At 47.4% G+C, this 23,474-nt stretch overlaps 1 protein-coding gene across 1 annotated transcript in view; it reads right to left on the reverse strand.

The window, feature by feature from the left end:
- Positions 1-22,957, reverse strand: part of inpp4b (inositol polyphosphate-4-phosphatase type II B) — a 41,766-nt gene extending 18,809 nt beyond the window's left edge. Inside the window, exons 1-2 of the mRNA XM_067251110.1 lie at positions 22,871-22,957; positions 8,806-8,879 (exon numbers count right to left, since the gene is read on the reverse strand). Coding sequence (XP_067107211.1) covers positions 8,806-8,879; positions 22,871-22,927 — 131 coding nt within the window. The 5' untranslated portion in view covers positions 22,928-22,957. The remainder of the gene's footprint in view (positions 1-8,805; positions 8,880-22,870) is intronic.
- Between the last annotated feature and the right edge of the window lie 517 nt (positions 22,958-23,474).

Below are 23,474 nucleotides of genomic sequence, written 5' to 3' on the forward strand. Positions count from 1 at the left end.
GAATGTCACCCTGACTTTGAGCCAACAGTCTCAGAGGGATTGTGATGGAGGATAAAAAGATTAACATCCTTGCATTTAACCTGGCTATTCAGTCTTCAACCTCTGGAGGATCCACAGTTACAAACACCTACTCCTAGGATTGCTTTCCTCTTCGTCCACTAATGAAATGTCCTTCTTCATGCAGACAGGGCTTCCATGTGCTGCCAGGTAATTCACTCATGTCTTTCAGGACTAGATGTGTGACGGCACACATGGAGGAATTCACATACAGCTCTGTCCTACAAGCTGGACACCTGTTCAGATACACACACACACACACACACACTGAATACACTACACTCACACACATACACACACACTGAATACACCACACACACACACATACACACATGCTGAATACACCACACTCACACACATACACACATGCTGAATACACCACACACACACACATACACACATGCTGAATACACCACACTCACACACATACACACATGCTGAATACACCACACACACACACATACACACATGCTGAATACACCACACACACACACATACACACACGTGTCCTTCGGGGGAAGTTTAGTTTGTGTGTCATCAGGCCGTGTGTGAACAGTCAACCTTTTTTTTTCTCTGAGAAAGAAATCTCCCCCTCTCCCTCCCCCTCCATCTCCCTCCATCTCTCTCTCTCTCCCTCCCCCTCCATCTCCCTCCATCTCTCTCTCCCTCCCCCTCCATCTCCCTCCCCCTCCATCTCCCTCCATCTCTCTCTCCCTCCCCCTCCATCTCCCTCCATCTCTCTCTCCCTCCCCCTCCATCTCTCTCCATCTCTCTCTCCCTCCCCCTCCATATCCCTCCCCCTCCATCTCTCTCCCCCTCTCCCTCCCTCCCTCCCCCTCCATCTCCCTCCATCTCTCTCTCCCTCCCCCTCCATCTCTCTCCATCTCTCTCTCCCTCCCCCTCCATCTCCCTCCATCTCTCTCTCCCTCCCCCTCCATCTCCATCTCCCTCCCCCTCCATCTCTCTCTCCCTCCCCCTCCATCTCCCTCCCCCTCCATCTCCCTCCATCTCTCTCTCTCTCCCTCCCCCTCCATCTCTCTCTCTCCCTCCCCCTCCATATCTCCCTCCTCCCTCTGTTTCTTCCTGCTGCCCCCCTCCCCCACCTCATCCACTCTCTCTGTCTGTCAGAGTTGGCTGAGGGAATCGTCTGCAGATTTCTTTTCGCCTGTGAGCCCGTTCTTCCTAAAATCTAATTGGCCGGCGGCCCTGTGTGACAACACTTAATCAGGGAGCTTTGTGAAAGTGTCAAAAATAATGTGCTCAAAGCGCCCGTCGTGAATTTGGCATGATTTAATAAACAATTAGTTATCAAAAGGAAGTGCTTTGAGTTTCAAGGGGGAGGACTTCCCTCTGTGTATCAAACACACAGCACATATCTGGAGGGAGTGTCTTAAAGACGTGACACAGAGGGAGGGGTGTGTTTGTGAGAAACATGGATGTTCCTCTCCTTCCATCTGACATCCCGAACAGCCCAGATCCCCAGATTAAGTCAGGGAGTCAGGTGGCTGAGTGATTAGGGAATTGGGCTAGTAATCAGAAGGTTGCCGGTTCGATTCCCCGCCGTGGTAAATGACGTGTCCTTGGGCAAGGCACTTCACCCTACTTGCCTCGGGGGAATGTCCCTGTACTTACTGTAAGTCGCTCTGGATAAGAGCGTCTGCTAAATGACTAAATGTAAAAGTGGCGGTGAACGAGTTTTAAGTGTATTAAATATGGCACAGCAGAATACCTGCATTTATTCCTCCCAGAAATACCTGCTTCTCCCTTCCACCAGAAGCACTTTCCATCCATAACTGTGATGGAAACAGAAGCACAAGAAGAGCATGGGAAACAGACCTCCAGAGGGAATCAATACTTACTACTTTAACTGTGTAATCTAAGATTTCAGATGCTGGGAATGAGAGGCATCACGTTTAAACCTGACATTAATGTACTCAAAATTACATGAGTTTCTGTTTAAGTTTTCTTCCTAATGTCACAGGGTCCAGTCTGCCTGATCAGGGAGTCAGTCTGCCTGATCAGGGAGTCAGTCTGCCTGATCAGGGAGTCAGTCTGCCTGATCAGGGAGTCAGTAGTACCCTGCTCACTGTGGAGTATTTGGGACACCATACAACAACACCAGAGGACTATCATTGCGAGGGCTTGGTAAGAAGGTGTTAAACACTGTAGCACCTTGAAGAATGTGAAGGGTGTATGTGTGACACGCAGAGCTGCGAGGCCACAGTGTGATACAGCAGGAAGCTTCAGATGGCTAGCAGATCAAACAGGAAATGAAACAGGAAATAACAAACTCAGTTAAGAAAAGATAGTGAAACGTGTGTCTTCTTTCTGCCACAGACAGAGAGAGACACAGAATGATAGAGAAATAGTGACAGAAAGAGAGAGAGGGAGAGAGAGAAAGAGAGATAGACAGAGATAGAGAGAAAGAGAGGGAGAGAAAGAGAGAGAGGGAGTCTGGAAGGGGACGACAAGCAATTGTCTCCAGTCTTCAGTGGTCCTCTTCCATAACCCCATGGGGTGGTATAAATTCAACAAAAACCTTCAAAGTCTTTGTGCCCCTGAGACAGAGAAAAGACCCCGACAGTTGCCTGGCAAAGCACCATCAGCTCACCCCTGTAAGAGGCCTAACGAAAGCTTTAGCCCAGGGAGGCTAAAAATACACAGAACAAAGAGCTGATAAAGAAGAGGAGGAACAGTCTGCTTGGAGCTTATGGCTGTTTTTCAACTAAAGCAAGTCCTGTAGGACATCTACTGTACACCATGCCTGGCCAGGGGATTGTTCACACACACACAGGAAGTAGGGTTGCCAACTTCTTGTGAGGGGGGGGTTACTACTGCTAGCTAACACTAACTCAGCAACGCCAGCTAACTCAGCAACGCCAGCTAACTCAGCAACGCCATCTAACTCAGCAACGCCAGCTAACTCAGCAACGCCATCTAACTCAGCAACGCCATCTAACTCAGCAACACCAGCTAACTCAGCAACGCCAGCTAACTCAGCAACGCCAGCTAACTCAGCAACGCCATCTAACTCAGCAACGCCAGCTAACTCAGCAACGCCAGCTAACTCAGCAATACCAGCTAACTCAGCAACGCCAGCTAACTCAGCAACACCAGCTAACTCAGCAATGGCATCTAACTCAGCAACGCCATCTAACTCAGCAACGCCAGCTAACTCAGCAATACCAGCTAACTCAGCAACGCCAGCTAACTCAGCAACACCAGCTAATTCAGCAATACTAGCTAACACTGAAACGCTGGCTAAAGCTGCCAGCCCCATAAGCCTCACAGAGGAAGTCTAGCTGTGGATTCTTGACCTAAATAAAGTTGGACAAGACAGCTAAATATAGCCAGGGAAGTTCTGCCCTGCCTGCCTAGCACAGGGACAGATGTTGTTATATGTATGAAGGAAACATGCAGGGAGAGAGGCAGAGAGGCATGGAGGCAGGCCAGCATCCACTGCAGTTGGTTAGTAGCCTGACATTATCAACATTCTATAGTGACTGACTGATCGCGTTGTCCCCAGTCAAAAGTATAAACACACAGAGACATCATAAACATTCAATGTTCAAATTGGATTGGCCTCCCTGCTTCTTAATTTAGAACCCACATGTCCCTATGTGTGTGTGTGTGTGTGTGTGTGTATGTTTGTGCACATGTATATGTTGGTGTGTTTATGTTTGTGTGTAGGTGTGTATGTGTGTGTGTGTGTATATGTGTGTGTGTGTATATGTTTGTGTGTAGGTGTGTGTACATGTGTGTGCGTGAAGGTGTGTATATGTTTGTGTGTAGGTGTGTGTGTGTATATTAGGGCTGCAACAACGAATCGATAAAATCTGATTATTAAAAGAGTTGGCAACGAATTTCATTATTGATTCGTTGTATTGCGCGACTATTATGCCACTCAATAAGTGGCAATAAGTCGTAGGAGGGGAGGTAGAGGAAAGGCCATCGGAGAGACCCGTAACGTTGTTCTGAAACACATGGCGGAGGCAGAGAAATCTTTATGACCTAAGTCATCCAAGTTGAGGGAGCATTTCACACTAAACTAGAGAGGGGAAATTGTAGGGTGTGCTCCTGTATTTTTGTACGTCCTTCGACTGGTTAGCTGCTGCGTTGCCCACACAACCGAAGTATAGTAGTTAGCTAGCTCTACAATTTACCGGGACAAGGTCTGAATCTAGGAGCAAAATGAAGCACAGCTGTCAACTGCAGGTGGCAATGCTAGTGCTAAATAAGAATGTAGTTGGTCGGCTCCATGACGCCGAACTTTCCTAGATTTTTAGCTACGGTACTAATGCTGAAGGCTCGCTGATAGAGCTGTCTGTCTTACTAGAACGGCGTATCTATGCGTCGTTGCTAACGTGTGCTGACGGTGAGTCAGGCTAGCACTGAGGTTCCTTCTGCCACACAAGGAACTTTTCGCCAAAAAAACTTAATTTCAGCCTATAAGACGAACATTTTGACACAGATGTTGTCTATGTAGTCCAAATATTGAGGGGTCCTTAGGGGTGGGAAAATAATAATAATAAATATAATATGAGAGAGAACAATGGTTGTGCTCGCCCAAGGGTTGAGCCCAATTTTCATCCGATTCATCGATTCATCGAAAAAAGAATCGACAGATTAATCGATTATTAAAATAATTGTTAATTGCAGCCCTAGTGTATATGTGTGTGTGTAGGTGTGTGCATGTGTAGGTGTGTGTGTGTAGGTGTGTATATGTTTGTGTGTGTGTGTGTGTGTGTGACCCTGCTCTGTATCAGCCTGGGGAGCAGAATGACTGAGAGATAGTGAATTCTGAGACGTGATTATGTTTCTTTAATAGTGTGATCACACTGACAACACAAGCCTTCCCTCGCTGCAAAACAGATTTTGGGTTTAACAAAAACAGATGGGTTAGTGCTCCAGAAGCAGACACACACAGTCACACACACACACACACACAGTCACACACACACACAGACCCACAAACACACAGTCACACACACAGTCACCCCCACAGCTACCTGAGGTTGATGTCAACTGGTTGTGACAAGTTTAGCTGGTTCTGGGAGCCAATGAGAAGCCGGCTAATCTGTCTGCTCAGTCTATACGATAGAGACAGACTCTATAGTTTAACTGTTTATTGTTCTCAGAATTTCCCTGCTCCTGAGTCTGCTCCTCTACACCTCCCTGAGTCTGCTCCTCTACACCTCCCTGCTCCTTTACACCTCCCTGAGTCTGCTCCTCTACACCTCCCTGCTCCTCTACACCTCCCTGCTCCTCTACACCTCCCTGAGTCTGCTCCTCTACACCTCCCTGCTCCTCTACACCTCCCTGAGTCTGCTCCTCTACACCTCCCTGCTCCTCTACACCTCCCTGCTCCTCTACACCTCCCTGCTCCTCTACACCTCCCTGCTCCTCTACACCTCCCTGCTCCTTTACACCTCCCTGCTCCTCTACACCTCCCTGCTCCTTTACACCTCCCTGAGTCTGCTCCTCTACACCTCCCTGCTCCTCTACAACTCCCTGAGTCTGCTCCTCTACACCTCCCTGCTCCTCTACACCTCCCTGCTCCTCCACACCTCCCAGCTCCTCTACACCTCCCTGCTCCTTTACACCTCCCTGCTCCTATACACCTCCCTGCTCCTCTACACCTCCCTGCTCCTCTACACCTCCCTGCTCCTCTACACCTCCCTGCTCCTCTACACCTCCCTGCTCATCTACACCTCCCTGCTCCTTTACACCTCCCTGCTCCTCTACACCTCCCTGCTCCTCTACACCTCCCTGCTCCTTTACACCTCCCTGAGCTCTGATCGATTTTCAACTCTGTGAAAAGTGTTCACCGTTCCACTGTCTCGACTGACTCTGTGCACAACCAATTATAATTTGTGAAGCGTTGCTGAGGCAACAGCATGGGAGGGGCGCGGAGACCTGACCTCAGAGAGGCTGCGTCGGACGGCTTTTAGACTCGCAAGCTCTCTGTCTGTGAGACACACACACACTCCCACCCTCCACCCCCCCACACACACTATCCCCCCCCCCCCCCCCCCCCGCACACACACACAAAACTCCCTGTCTTCTAGAACCTTCCAGATCTGCTGGGTGAGGTGAAACCTCGGAAAGTTCATGTTCTAAGGGTCAGGTTCAGATGGCCAATCAGACGGTTCTTCTTTGAAAGTCTTTGTCTTCAAAGGCCTGGGATAATGTGTGTGTGTGTGTGTGTGGGGTATAATGGGACTTCAACAACTTCAAGGACGTCTTAGTGTCGGCTTTTCAAAACAAATAATTAAAATGTTACAAATGATTAATCAGACATTCTCCATGATGGTTTTGTGTGTGCGCGCATGTGTGTGTGCATGTGTGTGTGCATGTGTGTGGATGTGTGTGAGTTTGTGTGTGTAGGTGTATTCTCATATTTTGAGGTGTATGTGTCACGTGAAGCTTCACCTCTCATACACACACACACTCAGACACGCACACACTAACACCCATACTAAGGACACTGAAGCAGTGTGTGTGTCAGTATTGACAGAAGTTATTTAGTATTCCAATGGTGCTGCCCCCACGCCAGCATCACCAGGTTAACAAACTCATTAGTATCAACCAGGTTTGTAAGTGTAACTGACTCTGTGTGTGTGTGTGTGTGTGTGACTGACTGTGTGTGTGTGCGTGTGTAACAGAAGTTAACGTCTAGATTGAACACAGCTGCCCCTGTAGAGACTCCAGAGACCACATCAAATCAAATGTATTTGTATAGCCCATGGTGATGAACAACAAACTTGAACATGTTATGATTCCACACACAGGAAGTAAGACACAGGAAGTAACAACTCTACAGCCAGGCCCATGTGCAAGTCAAAGATAACCAACACTCCTACAGCACAAAGCCAAAAACACACACACACACACAGGCCCACGCACACAGGCACACACACACACCCTCCAGCACACACACACACGCACCCTCCAGCACTCTCTCCCCTAACACTACTCTGCATGTCTTCCCTATTCAACACGTCTACAACAGAAACAACACTAACAGAAGTACAGACATTCATTTGTTTATTGTAATTAGTCCTTGTTCCTTATTCATGAGTGCTGCTTTGTGTGCTTGTCTGCCTTAAATCTAGTTCTACACTACAGGACACACACTGACCACACAGCTGTCACTGCAGAGAGGAACAGCTGTCACTGCAGAGAGGAACAGCTGTCACTGCAGAGAGGAACAGCTCAATTCTGCAGATCTTCATAGCATCTGACATACATGGACAGTTAAGGTGTGTTTAATATATACCCCCCCTTCCCAGGTGCACAGGGAAGACTACAAAGACCCAGTCTGGGGTGGGGGGGGTCACGTGACAGCATGCAGCAGAGTTCTGAGGCTGGGTCAGGAAACTGTGAGACACACACACCTGTATATATATATTCGGTATGTGTGTATATTTGGTTCACCTGTATATACACACAATTATCGTTTGCCATTATCATCATACCTGAAAACACAGAACTGGGTCACAGGGAGAGTTGCTCGTTTAGTAGAGAGATGGAGAGAGATGGTGAGAGAAGGAGGGGAGAGAGGGAGGGAGTTTCTCCAACTATTTTCTCTAAAGGTTATGTTGCATCAGGGTGCATCTAAGTAGAATAACTAATCCTACAAAAGTCTATTGTATGTGAAAAAGAACTTGTGTGAAGAAAATGTGAGGAAAGAAAAGACTACATTTACATTTAGTCATTTAGCAGACGCTCTTATCCAGAGCGACTTACAGTAAATACAGGGACATTCCCCCGAGGCAAGTAGGGTGAAGTACCTTGCCCAAGGACACAAAGTCAGATGGCATGCCTGGGAATCGAACTGGCAACCTTCGGATTACTAGCCCGATTCCCTCACCACTCAGCCACCTGACTCCCTCAACTAAATGTAAGAACTTCAACAAATTACTTAATTTTACTTGATTCACAATAGTTATTTTAGTTATTTTATTATTATAGACCTGCCATCAACATGCTGGGTGTATGTGTGTGTAATATCAGTATATCTCAGCAAGCAAGACTTTTCTAGAAAGTCTCCACTCTTTGTAGGAAACTCAATAATCCTTGAGAGGATTCCAAGTGGTTATCATTGTCATTATCCATGTTAGTCTAAAGATTCAGAATGATGTTGCAGGCGTTAGAACACATGAACAGGTTTGACAAACAGATCTCTTTTGTAATCCCAATCAGACAGTGCACAGCTGCTTCTCACATCAGCTGCTGTAGCTGAGGTTACAGACGGGCTCTGCATGTAGCTACAGCTGAACACGGGGACACACACATACACACACATACATACACACACACACACATCCACACACATCCACACACATTCACGCACATATCCACACACACATCCACACACATCCACACATCCACACACACACACATCCACACACACACACACACATCCACACACACACACACATCCACACACACATCCACACACATTTGTGCCAACTGTACAGGAAAATGGTTTATGAATAACACTAACACACTTTACTACACACACATACACACGCTCACACAGACTCACACACACACTCACACAGACTCACACACACACTCACACACACCACCTGGGTTCCACAGTGAACCCTGACAGTCCCACTTTGAGCACCAACCTTTGTTGGCCAATAAAAACCATTGCAGAGAAAGAGGGTTAGGGTTAGAGAAAGAGGAGGCTGAGGTGAGAGGAGGAAGTTGACAGCGAGAAACAGGATGTGTCCTTACCGCAGGTTGAGAGTAAGCTGTTGGTGGGTCACCAGCTCCCCCAGGGAGAAGGTGGCGCTGCCCAGGAAGACGCTCTGAGGAACACAGCACAGCAGGGGGGTTAGTGTGCAGCTACATTGGGATCACTTGATTCGGTTCACCGGCAGGCACAAAGCTAATTGCTGCTAATTGAGCAATAGCTGAAGTGTAAACTGTGGTGTAAATCAACCTCACCTAACTGTCTCACTCGTGTTTACTCCCATTACCCTGATGGCCACCTCTAACATTCTGCCTAGTAACAATTACAAACAAATATTTAAAAAAATAATCAAATGCATGTTTTTTTTTATCAATGCTTTTCAAAGCATGTAATTGGTCAACCATTTATAGTTGGTTCACACAGGTATAGGAATGTAAATAAATAGTCAATATTAATCTCTAGTATCATACAGTCCTGGTCTCTCCTACAGTGCATCAGTGCTGGTCTCTCCTAAAGTGCATCAGTGCTGGTGGCTGGTCTCTCCTACAGTCCATTAGTACTGGTCTCTCCTACAGTGCATCAGTGCTGCTGGCTGGTCTCTCCTACAGTCCATCAGTACTGGTCTCTCCTACAGTGCATCAATGCTGGTCTTCCTACAGTGCATCAATGCTGGTTTCTCCTACAGTGCATCAGTGCTGCTGGCTGGTCTCTCCTACAGTGCATCAGTACTGGTCTCTCCTACAGTGCATCAGTACTGGTCTCTCTTACAGTGCACATACCATCACACATGAACACACAGACTGCATGTGGGCACGCACACTCAGCTCACCCCTAACCCTAACCCTAACCCTAGACACACAGACATGATGTGAACACAGGCATGATGTGAACACACAGGCATGATGTGAACAGTGGGTGTCAGTGCAGAAAAACTGGGTCAGGGAAAGGAACCAGCCCATCAATAACAGAGGGAAGGACACACACACACATTCACACACACCCCCACATACACACACACACCCCCACATACACACACACACCCCCACATACACACACACACCATGCCAAGGGCATGTACATGGCTGTTTTCTACGAGGCCCCTCCTACAGAGAGTAATTAAACAGCCCCACAACATTCAGACCCACACTCTTCTGTTAGATTACACACACAGCTCTGAAGACTCACACACACACAGACACACATACACACAGACAAGCACACACAGACACACAGACAATCACACACAGACACACATACACACAGACAAGCTCACACAGACACACAGATAATCACACACAGACACACAGACAAGCACACACACACAGCTCTGAAGACTCACACACACAGACACACATACACACATACAGCTTTGAAGACTTATACACGCACACATAGGCAAACACACACACAGGCACACACACATAGGCACTCATATAGGCACACACACACAGGCACACACACACACTAACAAATTAACACAAGCACACACACACCTGCAGGAACACATACACTGCGTTTCATATTGAGATTCCGTCCTCAGCTCAGTGTTGCTCTACTGTCTGGCCTTTGATGTCTGCTCTCCGTGTCAGCAGTGTTGACACCTGTGTGTGTGTGTGTGTGTGCGTGCTCTTGTTGTCCTCTTGTACAGCAGAGTGTCCGAGGAGAGGAGTAGAGAGCACACACCACACCACACACACACAGGTGTCAACACTACTGACACGGAGAGCAGACATCCAAGGCCAGACAGAGGGCGACCGTCAAGCAACGGTGCCTCATTGAAATCTGCGCTCAACTCTTACTCAATCACAGTTGAGTGAAATACAATTTACTATGCATTGCTAATTAAAGAAAAGTTTTTGTTGCCTAGTGTGAAATGTTGTTGCATATGCAAGTGTTTTAGTCGCATTGTAGGGGGTAGACCACACACACACACAGCTTGACCTGAACCAGCAGACAACACACCAGCAACGTTCAACCGTGCAGTACCAGGAACAGTTCTGGGCTGCGTTTCCTGAAAGCATCGTAAGCCTAAGCGTCGTAAGCCTAAGTTGATCGTAGAAAGAAATATTGATGGTTACGTTATTTTGCTCGATCGTTGCTACGATCCATCATTATCGGGAAACGCAGCCCTGTTCTGCTCTGAGATGCAGTACCAGCAACAGCCCTGTTCTGCTCTGAGATACAGTACCAGCAACAGTCCTGTTCTGCTCTGAGATTCAGTATCAGCACACCGGGGGATGACATCACAGACAGGTCATCGGGGGGTGCAGTATCGTCAAGTGTTCCTGTGATGACGTCATGCCCTGTTGCCATGGAGATGGTCACATGGCCTGGGTCAAGGGTCATGTGACTAAGCAGGAACCAGGGCGGGTGGTCTCTTACCTCAGGGGCTGTGCTACCATGCCAATTGCAGCTGTCATCTGTTCCCATTTAGATGGGTGACAGCATGGGTCACATGACCTTCCACTCAGAACCAAAACAACCTGAGATCCTCTTTCTCCTCTAGATCCTCACCAATGCCTCTCTCTCTAGATCCTTTCTCACTGCTCCCTCCCCTCTCCCCTCTCCTCTCTCTCCTCTCTCCCCTCTTCTCTCTTCTCTCTCTCTCTCCCCTCTCCTCTCCTCTCCTCTCTCCCCTCTTCTCTCTCTCCTCTCCTCTCTCCCCTCTCCTCTCCTCTCTCCTCTCTGTTCTCTCTCCTCTCTCCCCTCTCTCTTCTCTCCTTTCTCCTCTCTCCCCTCTCCTTTCCCCTCTCTCCCTCTCCTCTCCTGTCTCTCCTCTCTCTGTCTGTCTTCAAATTACTTCAGACACAATAGTCGTTTTCTTTCTGTCACTTTCTCTTTCTATCTTTCTCCCTAGCCACCTGCCTCCCTGCCTCCCTGCCCCCACCTGTCGACCCGCTCCCTCATACTCCCCAACCCTCCAGTATCAGATATAAAAGGGCATCCTGTCTCCTGACCTTTTCTCTCAATAATTTCCTACCAGAGTGTTTTCCTGTGCCACCACACACACAGACACACACACACACCAATGCAACTGTAGATCTATATACAGGACAGGAGGATGGTCAGTACTGTAGATCTACAGTACCAGTCAAAAGTGGGAAAATGTGTCAGCATTTTTTACTGGTACTGTATATACAGGAAGATGGTCAGTACTGTAGATCTTCTCTGTCTGTATCTCTCTCTCACACACACACAAACACTTATACACGGACACACACACACACACACACATATTTATAGACAGACAGACAGACATTTATGCATACATTTACATTTAGTCATTTAGCAGACGCTCTTATCCAGAGAGATTTACAGTAAGTTCAGGGACATTCCCCCCGAAGCAAGTAGGGTGAAGTGCCTTGCCCAAGGACACAACGTCATTTGCACGGCCGGGGAATCGAATTATTTATAAAGATTACATAGATTTAAAAGCATTTTTTTTGTGCTGCTCGTTTACAAAATACGAGTGAAGTGTAGAATTAAATATGATGTCTTCTCATTTCCCCTGCAAGAGGCAGCCTCATAGCTGAATCAAAACGAATAAATTTGGCAGACCGGTGTAAAAATGGACCTAATCTCTATGACTTAAACGTCCTTTTAAGTTTTCCCTTCTCGTGATATTTTCAGGCATTTAGCCTACTCATTGCATTCATTCATTAATAAAGAACCCCCTTTGAAGATTATTCTACGACGTTACCGGCAGTAGAAGATGGAATCGTGATCCAAACAGTACCATCTGCTAACTGAAAATATGCCCCCAAAAACGTAAATAAGCTTGACATTTATTTAGTGGAAAATCGCTCATTCATAAAAAGCTCACTGGTAGCGATCAGTCAGTAACAACGCAAAATGCGATATAGCCCTGTGTGGAGAAGCTGCCCCGGTAAATTGTACTACTACAGTACAGTACTAAACTACTGCTGTGTTCGTCTTGGTAGCGATTGCGTTGGTTGAATTGGATTTAACGTTCCGTTGTACGGTTTAGGCTGAAATTAATTATTTTCATGAACAGATTGACAAAGTTTAGGCTGTGGCAATGAAGTTCAGGTTAGTAGTCAGATAGTTTCACCTATTGAAAGACTTTTGATTTAAGTAAGGGGAGTGCCAAACATGTTCTGTCGCCGTTTGACTTCCTAAACAGCTGTGTAGATGTTTGTGTAGTGTCTCGCGTAGGCTACAGCATTGCAGTGAGCAACACTGGTTTGAAACCACAGGTAATGATAATTTCACCAACAAATCGTTTACTTGTAATGTCATAATAAATCCTACAACGAAAATGTATTTGTGAGGAATGTTTATTTTTACGATTGAAAACAGATGCATCATAGACCACTGTAGTATATGTTGCCCGGGCAACAGAGGCTAATGTCGCTCTGGATAAGAGCGTCTGCTAAATGACTAAATGTAAATGCTAATGCTTCAGTGAAATAGTAGACTACCGTTTCCGAAAGTAGATGTGGGCCTACTTCCTTAATAATATCAGCTAATATTGTACATTACATTTCACAATTGTGTTTCACATCACAAAGTAAAATGAGTAAATAGTTATCACCCTGGCCTCTTTGCTTGTGGCGTTCCTGCAGCTGCCTTGCAGTAAAGCTATAGTTAGCCTAGCTATCCCCCAAGTTAACAGATGCGAAACGAATGTTCTGCTACAGGTAGTCACGTGTGTTTTCGTGACGTTAGTGACGTAGTGACGTTAGTAACGTCAGCGACTGTGGCTAGCAAATTAGCCACCGTTAGCTTCACTTTTCGACACAAAAACTTAACTTGAGCCTAAACCATGCAACAGAACGTAAATCCCAATAGAAGCAACTCAATCGCTACCAAGACGAAACTTTTGACACCTAGGTTGTCTATGTAGGCCAAATATTGACTGAGTTTTAAGGGGGAAAAAATAAAAAAATAAAAAAATAATAATATATATGTGAGAGAACAAAGGTTGTGCCCTTGCCGAAGGCAAAGCACACCCAATAACATGGGTTCAAATGAGCGTAGAGATCCCTTCTTTAGCATCTATGTTCATCCTTCAGATAAACAGTCCCAGAGGAGGGGAGAGGGATGAGGAGAGATGGATGAGAGGAGAGAGGGATGAGAGAAGAGGAGAGATGGATTAGGGGAGAGATGGATGAGGGGAGAGATGGGGAGAGGGATGGAAGAGAGATGGATGAAAGGAGAGATGGATGAGAGAGAAGGTTGAGAGGAGAAATGTAAGGATGAGGGGAGAGATGTATGAGAGGAGAGATGGATGAGAGGAGAGATGGATGAGGAGGAGAGAGGGATGAGGGGAGATGGATGAGGGGAGAGATGGATGAGAGGAGAGATGGATGAGGAGGAGAGAGGGATGAGGGGAGAGAGGGTTGAGAGGAGAAATGTAAGGATGAGGGGAGAGATGGATGAGGGGAGAGATGGATGAGAGGAGAGATGGATGAGAGGAGAGAGGGATGAAAGGAGATGGATGAAAGGAGAGAGGGATGAGGGGAGATGGATGAGAGATGGATGAGAGGAGAGATGGATGAGGAGGAGAGAGGGATGAGGGGAGAGAGAGATGAGGGGAGAGAGGGATGAGGAGGAGGAGATGAAGGAGAAAAGAGGCCAAGGAGAGAATAAAGGAAAGACAAATTATGCTCTTCCACCATCAGGAAGGATTGATTCTGATCGTCTCACTTCATTCACTCTCTCTTCCTCTCTCCCTCCCTCCCTCTCTCTCTCCCTACCCCCCTCTCTCTCTCCCTACCCTCCCTCTCAACTCTCTACTTCTCTCTCCTTTCTCCCTCTCCCTCCCTCCCTGTCTCTCTATTATCTCAGTTGCAGGTTAAACTTCTGATCTACTCCTTCCTATGCTGCCCTTCCTTATCAAATGTATGGTTCCTGACTCGCCATGAGCACACACACACACACATCTCACATATCCAACTCTCTCACACACACACACACTCAGCCATCCTCCACACACACATCTCCACTTCACACACAAATCCACTTCACACACACCCACCTCACACACACATCCACCTCACACACACCCACCTCACACACACATCCACCTCACACACAGACACATACCATACACACACACCCACCTCACACACACATCCACCTCACACACAGACACATACCATACACACACACACCCACCTCACACACACACCCACCTCACACACACATCCACCTCACACACAGACACATACCATACACACACACACCCACCTCACACATCCACCTCACACACAGACACATACCATACACACACACACCCACCTCACACACACAACCACCTCACACACACATCCACCTCACACACAGACACATACCATACACACACACACCCACCTCACACACACATCCACCTCACACACAGACACATACCATACACACACACACCCACCTCACACACACATCCACCTCACACACAGACACATACCATACACACACACACACAGCTGAGAGAGGAGGAGCATCCTTCTAAACATACTAATTACATTCAGAGATGCTGACAGTTGAGGTGTTACTAGTCCACACACACACTCACTCAAACCACTGACACACACACACTCACTCACAAACTACTGACACACACACACAACATCAACATGGCAGTTCATTCGGACTGTAACACACACATCAGGAGTGATCCAGTCAACACAGGGAAGCTGCATCTATCGCTGTGATCACTAACTCAGACACAGGAACACACACACACACCCCACCCACCCAGTCTCACACACACACATGAACCACCCAGCAACACACACACACACACACGCACACACAGCAAGAGAAAGCCTGCTTACCGTTCGTTGCAGTCCTTTCCGGAAAAAGAGCGATCGTGTGACACAGAGAGTCAACAGGGAGGAAGAGAGAGAGAGGAGAGAGAGCGAGAGAGAGAATGAGGGAGAGAGAGCGAGAGAGAATGAAGGAGAGAGGAGGAGAGAGGAGGAGAGAGCTGTGTGTCTTTAAGCTCAGAGTCACAGTCTCTTCAGCCTGGCGCGCTCTCTCTCTGGTGCAGCGGGCGAGCACACACACGCACACACAGACACAGACAGACAGAGCGCAGCGCAGCAGTACTGGAGGGAGGGGGAGGAGGGGAGGGAGGGAGGATGGAGGAGAGGGAGAGGGGAGAGACAGAGAGAGAGACATAGAGAGAGACAGACAGATAGAGGGAGAGAAGGAAGGAGGAGAAAGAGAGAGGAGGGGTCACACCTCTGGTCTTCATGACTCACGAAGCCTGTGGTGGAGAAGAACTACTGTGTGTGTGTGTGTGAGTGTGTGAGTGTGTGGGTGTGAGAGTGTGAGTGTGAGTGTGAGTGTGAGTGTGAGTGTGTGTGTGTGTGTGTGTGTGTGTGTGTGTGTGTGTGTGTGTGTGTGTGAGTGTGTGGGTGTGAGTGTGTGTGTGAGAGTGTGGGTGTGAGAGTGTGTGTGTGTGAGGGTGTGTGTGTGAGAGAGTGTGCGTGTGTGTACAAACCAACAGTGTCTATTTCTATACAGACAGCTTACACACACTCTGTCTCTGTTTTCTCCCTCTCTGCAGTAACACACACACTCACATACACTCACACACGCTCACACATGTACCTACCCCTCACAAGCCCATCCAGCAACATAGGACCTTAACACACTCACACACACACACACATGTACCTACCCCTCACAACCCCATCCAGCTCCACACACACACACACACACACACACACACACACACACACACACACACACACACACACACACACACACACACAATGCTGTCAGTGAGCCTGTGGCTAATCTCAGGCAAGGCCAAGTTTAACTGAACCCACACTGAAGAGAAATATGAGACTAGACACTCCCCATCTTATTAACCCCCACTGGTAGACACACACACACACATCAAACACCACACACACATACTTTAACCAGCCCCTCCACCATCAGAAGAGTCTGAACAACAGAGACAGCTGGAAACATCCTCCAACTCAGCTACCCTCCCCCTCCCTCCTTGACATTTAAATGAGAACAATCCAGATCTGATGAATTTACGAATCAGGAAATAAAATATTCAAATAATAATTTCTTGATGCAACTTTGATGTCAATGCTTCTAGAAAGTGCAACACAGAGAGGGAAAGATAAAACATAATGACACAATTAAAGCACACACACACTTTAGCGGTCTCAACAACATACCTCACACACACACCCACACACACACTCTACTCTCAAACCTCAACAGTTTGTAGATATTTAGTTTGTCTGGCTGATCTACTCAATCATGTGGGCTCAACTCAGGAAGTGACATCACAGATCACAGAGCCACAAACCACTTCCACTTAAGACACACTTCCTTCAATCCAGGGCCGTAATCATAATATATATTAGGGGGGACACATCCCCCCCCAATATTCAAAACTGTTCAAAATGTCCCCCCCAATATATTGATGTAAAAATGTATATACAAATATAAATGTGCTACGCAAAAACAGGGAACTACGCACGCTGTCCGAAATTATAATTTCAAAAAATTATTTGTTCCCCCAATGTTGACTCCATGGCTACGGCCTTGCTTCAAACACAACAAGGTACACTCACCTAAGATGGACTGCAGAAAGAGGGGAGAGACAAAGAGAGGGAGAGAGAGAGGTATAGGGAGAGAGAGACAGTGTTTGAGAGAGAGACCGAGCCTGAGAGCCAGGTGGCTGAGCGGTTAGGGGATCGGGCTAGTAATCTGACGGTTGCCAGTTCGATTCCCGGCCGTGCCAAAAATTGACGTTGTGTCCTTGGGCAAGGCACTTCACCCTACTTGCCTCGAGGGGAATGTCCCTGTACTTACTGTAAGTCGCTCTGGATGAGAGCGTCTGCTACATGACTAAAATGTGTGTATGCGTGTGTATATATATATGTGTTTGTATCTATTTACTTATTTATTCTACTGATTATTTGGCAACATGAATAATATACCAACCCGTGTGGTGTAGTTTCAAGTATGTATATTTTAACTGCTGTGTGTGTCTCTGTATGTGAGTGTATGAAATATAAGTATATATAAGGCCATGATTTATATTGATGAATATTTCTGTAATTCCACCGTTGCTTTGGTAATATGAACAATTGATGTTTTCATGCCAAAAAAGCCCTTTGAACTGAACTGACAACTAGTGTTTGAGAGAGACAGAGACAAAGAAAGAGAGACAGAGAGAGAGACAGACAGAGACAGAGAGACAGAGACAGAGAGAGACAGACAGTGTTTAAGAGAGAGAGAGAGAGACAGACAGACAGACAGACAGACAGACAGACAGTGTTTGAGAGAGAGAGAGAGAGATAGAGAGAGAGAGACAGAGACAGAGAGACAGACAGTGTTTGAGAGAGAGAGAGAGAGACAGACAGACAGTGTTTGAGAGAGAGAGAGAGAGAGAGAGAGAGAGAGAGAGAGAGACAGAGAGAGAGACACAGACAGTGTTTGAGAGAGAGACATGGAATGAAAGGATGAGCGCCGTGGAGGATGAATGATAAAAAGACGCCACACAGAAGAAGCTGCTACTGCTGAGTACAAGCTGATAATAGCCTCAAACACACACACACAAGCAGGCACAGAGGAAGGGAGGGAGAGAGAGAGAGAGAGAGAGAGGGAGAGGGAGAGGGAGAGAGAGAGAGAGAGAGAGAGAGAGAGAGAGAGAGAGAGAGAGAGAGAGAGAGAGAGAGAGAGAGAGAGAGAGAGAGAGAGAGAGAGAGAGAGAGAGAGAGAGAGAGAAGGGGAAACAGCTACCTACAGCTTTATACAGTATGCTGAGAAAAGGAGACGACTTCTTTTATCCTTTCCACTGCAGTTAGGAAACACGTCCACTATGTTTGAGATCTGTCTGGAGGTCAGGAGAGAGAGACCAGGAGAGAGAGACCAGGAGAGACACCAGGAGAGAGAGACCAGGAGAGAAAGAGAGACCAGGAGAGAGAGAGACCAGGAGAGAGAGACCAGGAGAGACAGAGACCAGGAGAGAGAGAGACCAGGAGAGAGAGACCAGGAGAGACAGAGACCAGGAGAGAGAGAGACCAGGAGAGAGAGAGACCAGAAGAGAGAGACCAGGAGAGACAGAGACCAGGAGAGACAGAGACCAGGAGAGACAGAGACCAGGAGAGAGAGAGACCAGGATAGAGAGAGACCAGGAGAGATATACCAGGAGAGAGAGAGACCAGGAGAGAGGGAGAGACCAGGAGAGAGACCAGGAGAGATAGACCAGGAGAGACAGAGACCAGGAAAGAGAGAGACCAGGATACACAAGAAGCTTCCCACTAGGGCTCTGTTCAGACAAGATGGGAAAACACACACACACACACTTACACACACACGTACGTCCGTGCACACACACACTACTACAGATACAGACTACTACACACACACACACTACTACAGATACACACACTACTACACACACAGTACTACAGATGCAAACACACCTACTGTAGGCACACAGAATTTAGCACAAGTATAGTCCTGCAGATGTTGCACCATCCGCACACACACACACACACACACCTTTCACAGCTCGTCCAAACATGTTTCGGATCCATGGCTGTCATCCTGTCATCCTGTCACTTCTCCCTCTCCTTCTCTCTCCCTCACCCCTCTCCTTCTCTACCCCTCACCTCTCTCCTTCTCTCTCCCTCACCCCTCTCCTTCTCTACCCCTCACTCCTCTCTTTCTCTTTCTCTCTCCCTCACCCCTCTCCTTCTCTAACCCTCACTCCTCTCCTTCTCTCTCCCTCACCCCTCTCCTTCTCTACCCCTCACCTCTCTCCTTCTCTCTCCCTCACCCCTCTCCTTCTCTACCCCTCACCTCTCTCCTTCTCTCTCCCTCACCCCTCGCCTTCTCTACCCCCCACTCCTCTCCTTCTCTCTCCCTCACCTCTCTCCTTCTCTCCCCCTCACTCCTCTCCTTCTCTCTCCCTCTCCCCTCTCTTTCTCTCCCCCTCACTCCTCTCCTTCTCTCTCCCTCTCCCCTCTCTTTCTCTCCCCCTCACTCCTCTCCTTCTCACCCCCTCACCCCTCTCCTCAGTCCTGGTGCTACCAGAGTAATATTAGCTGAAAGTTCTGGCCTTTTTCTCTCTCACTCCCTCCCCATCCTTTCTATCTTTATCTTTGAATCTACCTCCCTCTCTCCCTCTCTCCCCCTCCCTCTCTCCCCCTCCCTCTCTCGCTCTCTCTCTCTCTCTCTCTCTCTCTTTGCTCCAGTCCATAAACTTTAATAGGTAACTCCAGAATGGACAAGGTAGTTTAACCTTCTTACTGACCCACACACACACACACACACACACATGCTCGCACTGTAAACACACAGTCAGTAAGCACACACTGCTGATAACAGCTCCTGCATGCAACAGTTTGGTTTCAAAGTCCTGCTGCTTGCTGCCAGAGAGTGTAACATACTGCACAACATCACAACACTGCCTGTCTCTCACATAACAGCAGCTAAGCTATGGGCTATGCTAAGCTACATCCATACACAGCAGCTACTCTAGGGGCTATGCTAAGCTACATACACACACAGCAGATAAGCTATGGGCTATGCTAAGTTACATCCATATACAGCAGCTACTCTAGGGGATATGCTAAGCTACATCCACACACAGCAGCAAAGCTATGGGCTGTGCTAAGCTACATACATACGTAGCAGCTATGCTAGGGGCTATGCTAAGCTACATCCATACACAGCATACTTACTTAAGCCTGAAAAATACTTTTTTATGACAGACTGCAGCTAAGGGCTTTCTGGAGGCGCACAGCTTGGATCAAACCATTCTCAAAAGTACCTGGGGGGCCATCAATGGTCTTACCCACAGGTGGTTCCTGCTCTGGGTGTGTGAGAAAGAGAAAGAGAGAGGTGTGTGTGTGTGTGTGTGTGTTTGTCAGGGGAGAAAGTGACAGTGAGTACTAATGAGATGCAAGCAAGCACATTTTTTTATAAAGATTTATGAGATGTATGTGTGTCTGTGTGTGTTTTCCTACAGGAAAAACCCTGCTCAGATAAGATTTGTTAGTATTTCCTGTGAAGGGGTGTGGGTGGGGGTGGGGGTATGGGCATAAATGAAGCTTTGAGGTAAGTGTCTTCTAGTCTCTGTGGACAAGAACAGGAAATTAGGTCATTCATGATTATCCCATAATTCAATCTGCTGCGACAGAATACAACAACAAATCTACAACACACCCCTCCTCTTCCTCCTCTCCCCTCCTTCCCCTACTCCTCCTCCTCTTCTCCTCCTCTCCTTCCTCTCCTCCTCTTCTCCCTACTACTCATCCTTTCCCTACTCCTACTCCTCCTACTCTCCCTCCTCCTCTTCCTCCTTTCCCTATTCCTCCTTTCAAGCCCTTGAAAGAGGCAGGGAAACAGGGTTGGGTTTGATGAATCCTTGATTCTTCCAGTCAGTCAGACGAACACTACCTCAGGCTGGTCTGGAGCCAACAGCGGCAGACAACAGCCCTTACAGAAGCTCCTGTGATGTGTGTGAATCTGACCTTCTCAGCATGGTGTGTTTGACATCCTGTTGAACCGCTGTCTGGAAACACACAGCAATCACAACTGTGTCTGATGCACTTAGATCTCATGATGCTTCAGCTGCTCTGCATTGTGCACTACTAACCCTAACCCTGTGGTTACTACTAACACTAACCCTGTGGTTACTACTAACCCTGTGGTTGAAATGTTGTTGCACTTTGCTATGTGATTCTGTAGTTATGGCATGTTATTGTTATGTAGAGTATGTTATTTTGTTGCACTGTGCCTGGTAGCTGAGGTGTGGTTGCTTTGGTAAATCCAGTCCGTTTCCTGCCCCCTGAACTCTGCCCTTCTGACCCTTGATCCACTGTACCTCCTATTAGCTCTGTTAGCTCTGTTAGCTCTATTAGGTGTGCACTGTCTTGCACAGCTTGTCAGATATTTGAAAAACTGGATCCTGAACTGCACATCTCCAACAGTCACTTACACAAGAGTTTATATACTCACAAACACACACACACACACACCCTGACCCAACCCTGACCCAACCCTGACCCACCCTGACCCAACCCTGACCCAGCACAGAGGGAATATACAGACAGCCCTTAACACTCTGACCCTTTCACTCTATCTCTCTCTGTCTCTCTGTCTCTCTCTGTTTTTCAAAACAAATACTTAGATTTTTCTGGTATAAGTATTTCATTCCAATACATTTTTCTGACCACTTTTTACTTTCCACTTTTTACTTTCACTACTTTTACTTTTTATTTTCACTTCTTACATTTTCAAACCAGTTTTGTTACTTTAGTTTTAATCTGTATTTGGTGGCATGATCGCTCCTTTCCACATACACACACTCAAGACTAGTGTGTGTGTGTGTGTGTGTGTGTGAGGGTGTGTGTGTTGGTGTATGTGTGTTGGTGTGTGTGTGTGTGCGTGTGAACCAGACAGGATGACAAGGAAAACAGAGAGAGAGAGAAATACAGAGAGGGGAGAGAGGGCGGGGAGAAAAGGGGAGATGTATATACAACTCTGAAGCAGTTTTTAAAAACAGTTTACAGAAGTTAAAGAACTGTGAACAACAGAATAACAAAACATGAAACTATCTCAGAGCAACAGGGACATTAAGATGAAAACAAACTCACCCCACATCACAGCAGACAAACACACCCTCCAACACAGACACACACACTCTAATACACGCAAACACTCGACACACTCTAATACACACACACTCTAATACACACACATTCTAATACACACACACACACTCTAATACACGCAAACACTCGACACACTCTAATACACACACACTAATACACACACACACACACACACTCTAATACACGCAAACACTCGACACACTCTAATACACACACACACTCTAATAAACTGACACACACTCTACACACACACACTCTACACAAACACACACACACAGACTATAATACACACAAACACACACAAACACTCTCATACACACACACACACACGCGCTCTAATACACACACACACAAACACTCTAATACACACACACACCCCACACACACACACACACCACACACACCACACACACACTCAGGGTTGGGCAGTACTGACACCCCCCTGTAGAGAGGTCAGAGGTCAGTATACACACATACTGACCGGGTCGTAGGACTTGTCCTTGACGTTGTGGATGGTCAGCCTGACCAGGGTCTCCATGGTAACGGGCAGCTGGGGGGGGGTGGCACCTCCCATCAGGAACACAGGGTCTCTGTTGGCCTGGGGGGGGGGGAGGGGGTTGGTTAGAGTTGCAGTTTTATGGGCATGTGTGAAGCCTGATCTGAATATGATGTGATTTGGGAGAGAGAGAGAGGGAGAGAGGCAGAGAGAGAGGGAGAGAGAGAGAGAGAGAGAGGAGGGAGAGGGATAGTGTGAAAGAAAAGAGAGACCACCCTCTCCTTGTCCCCCCCCCCCTCCACACACACGGTATCACCCAATACAGCCCTACAGTCAGTTGTGGTGTAACCAGTGTTGCAGAGTAGGTCTGGGTTAGCTGTAGTGCAGTGTAGCGTAGCGTGTTCAAAGAAGCCTGTGTTTACATCAGGGACTTCCTGTTCCTGTGCCCCGCCCAGCTGGGCGTCTCTGGCATCCACCCTTCTGGGAAGGCCATGTGACGGGGTAATAAGGGGCACACACACACACACTGTACACACACGCTGTACACACACGCTGTACACACACGCTGTACACACACGCTGTACACACA

Source organism: Osmerus mordax, chromosome 14 (assembly GCF_038355195.1).
Source record: "Osmerus mordax isolate fOsmMor3 chromosome 14, fOsmMor3.pri, whole genome shotgun sequence".
In the NCBI taxonomy this organism is placed as follows: domain Eukaryota; kingdom Metazoa; phylum Chordata; class Actinopteri; order Osmeriformes; family Osmeridae; genus Osmerus; species Osmerus mordax.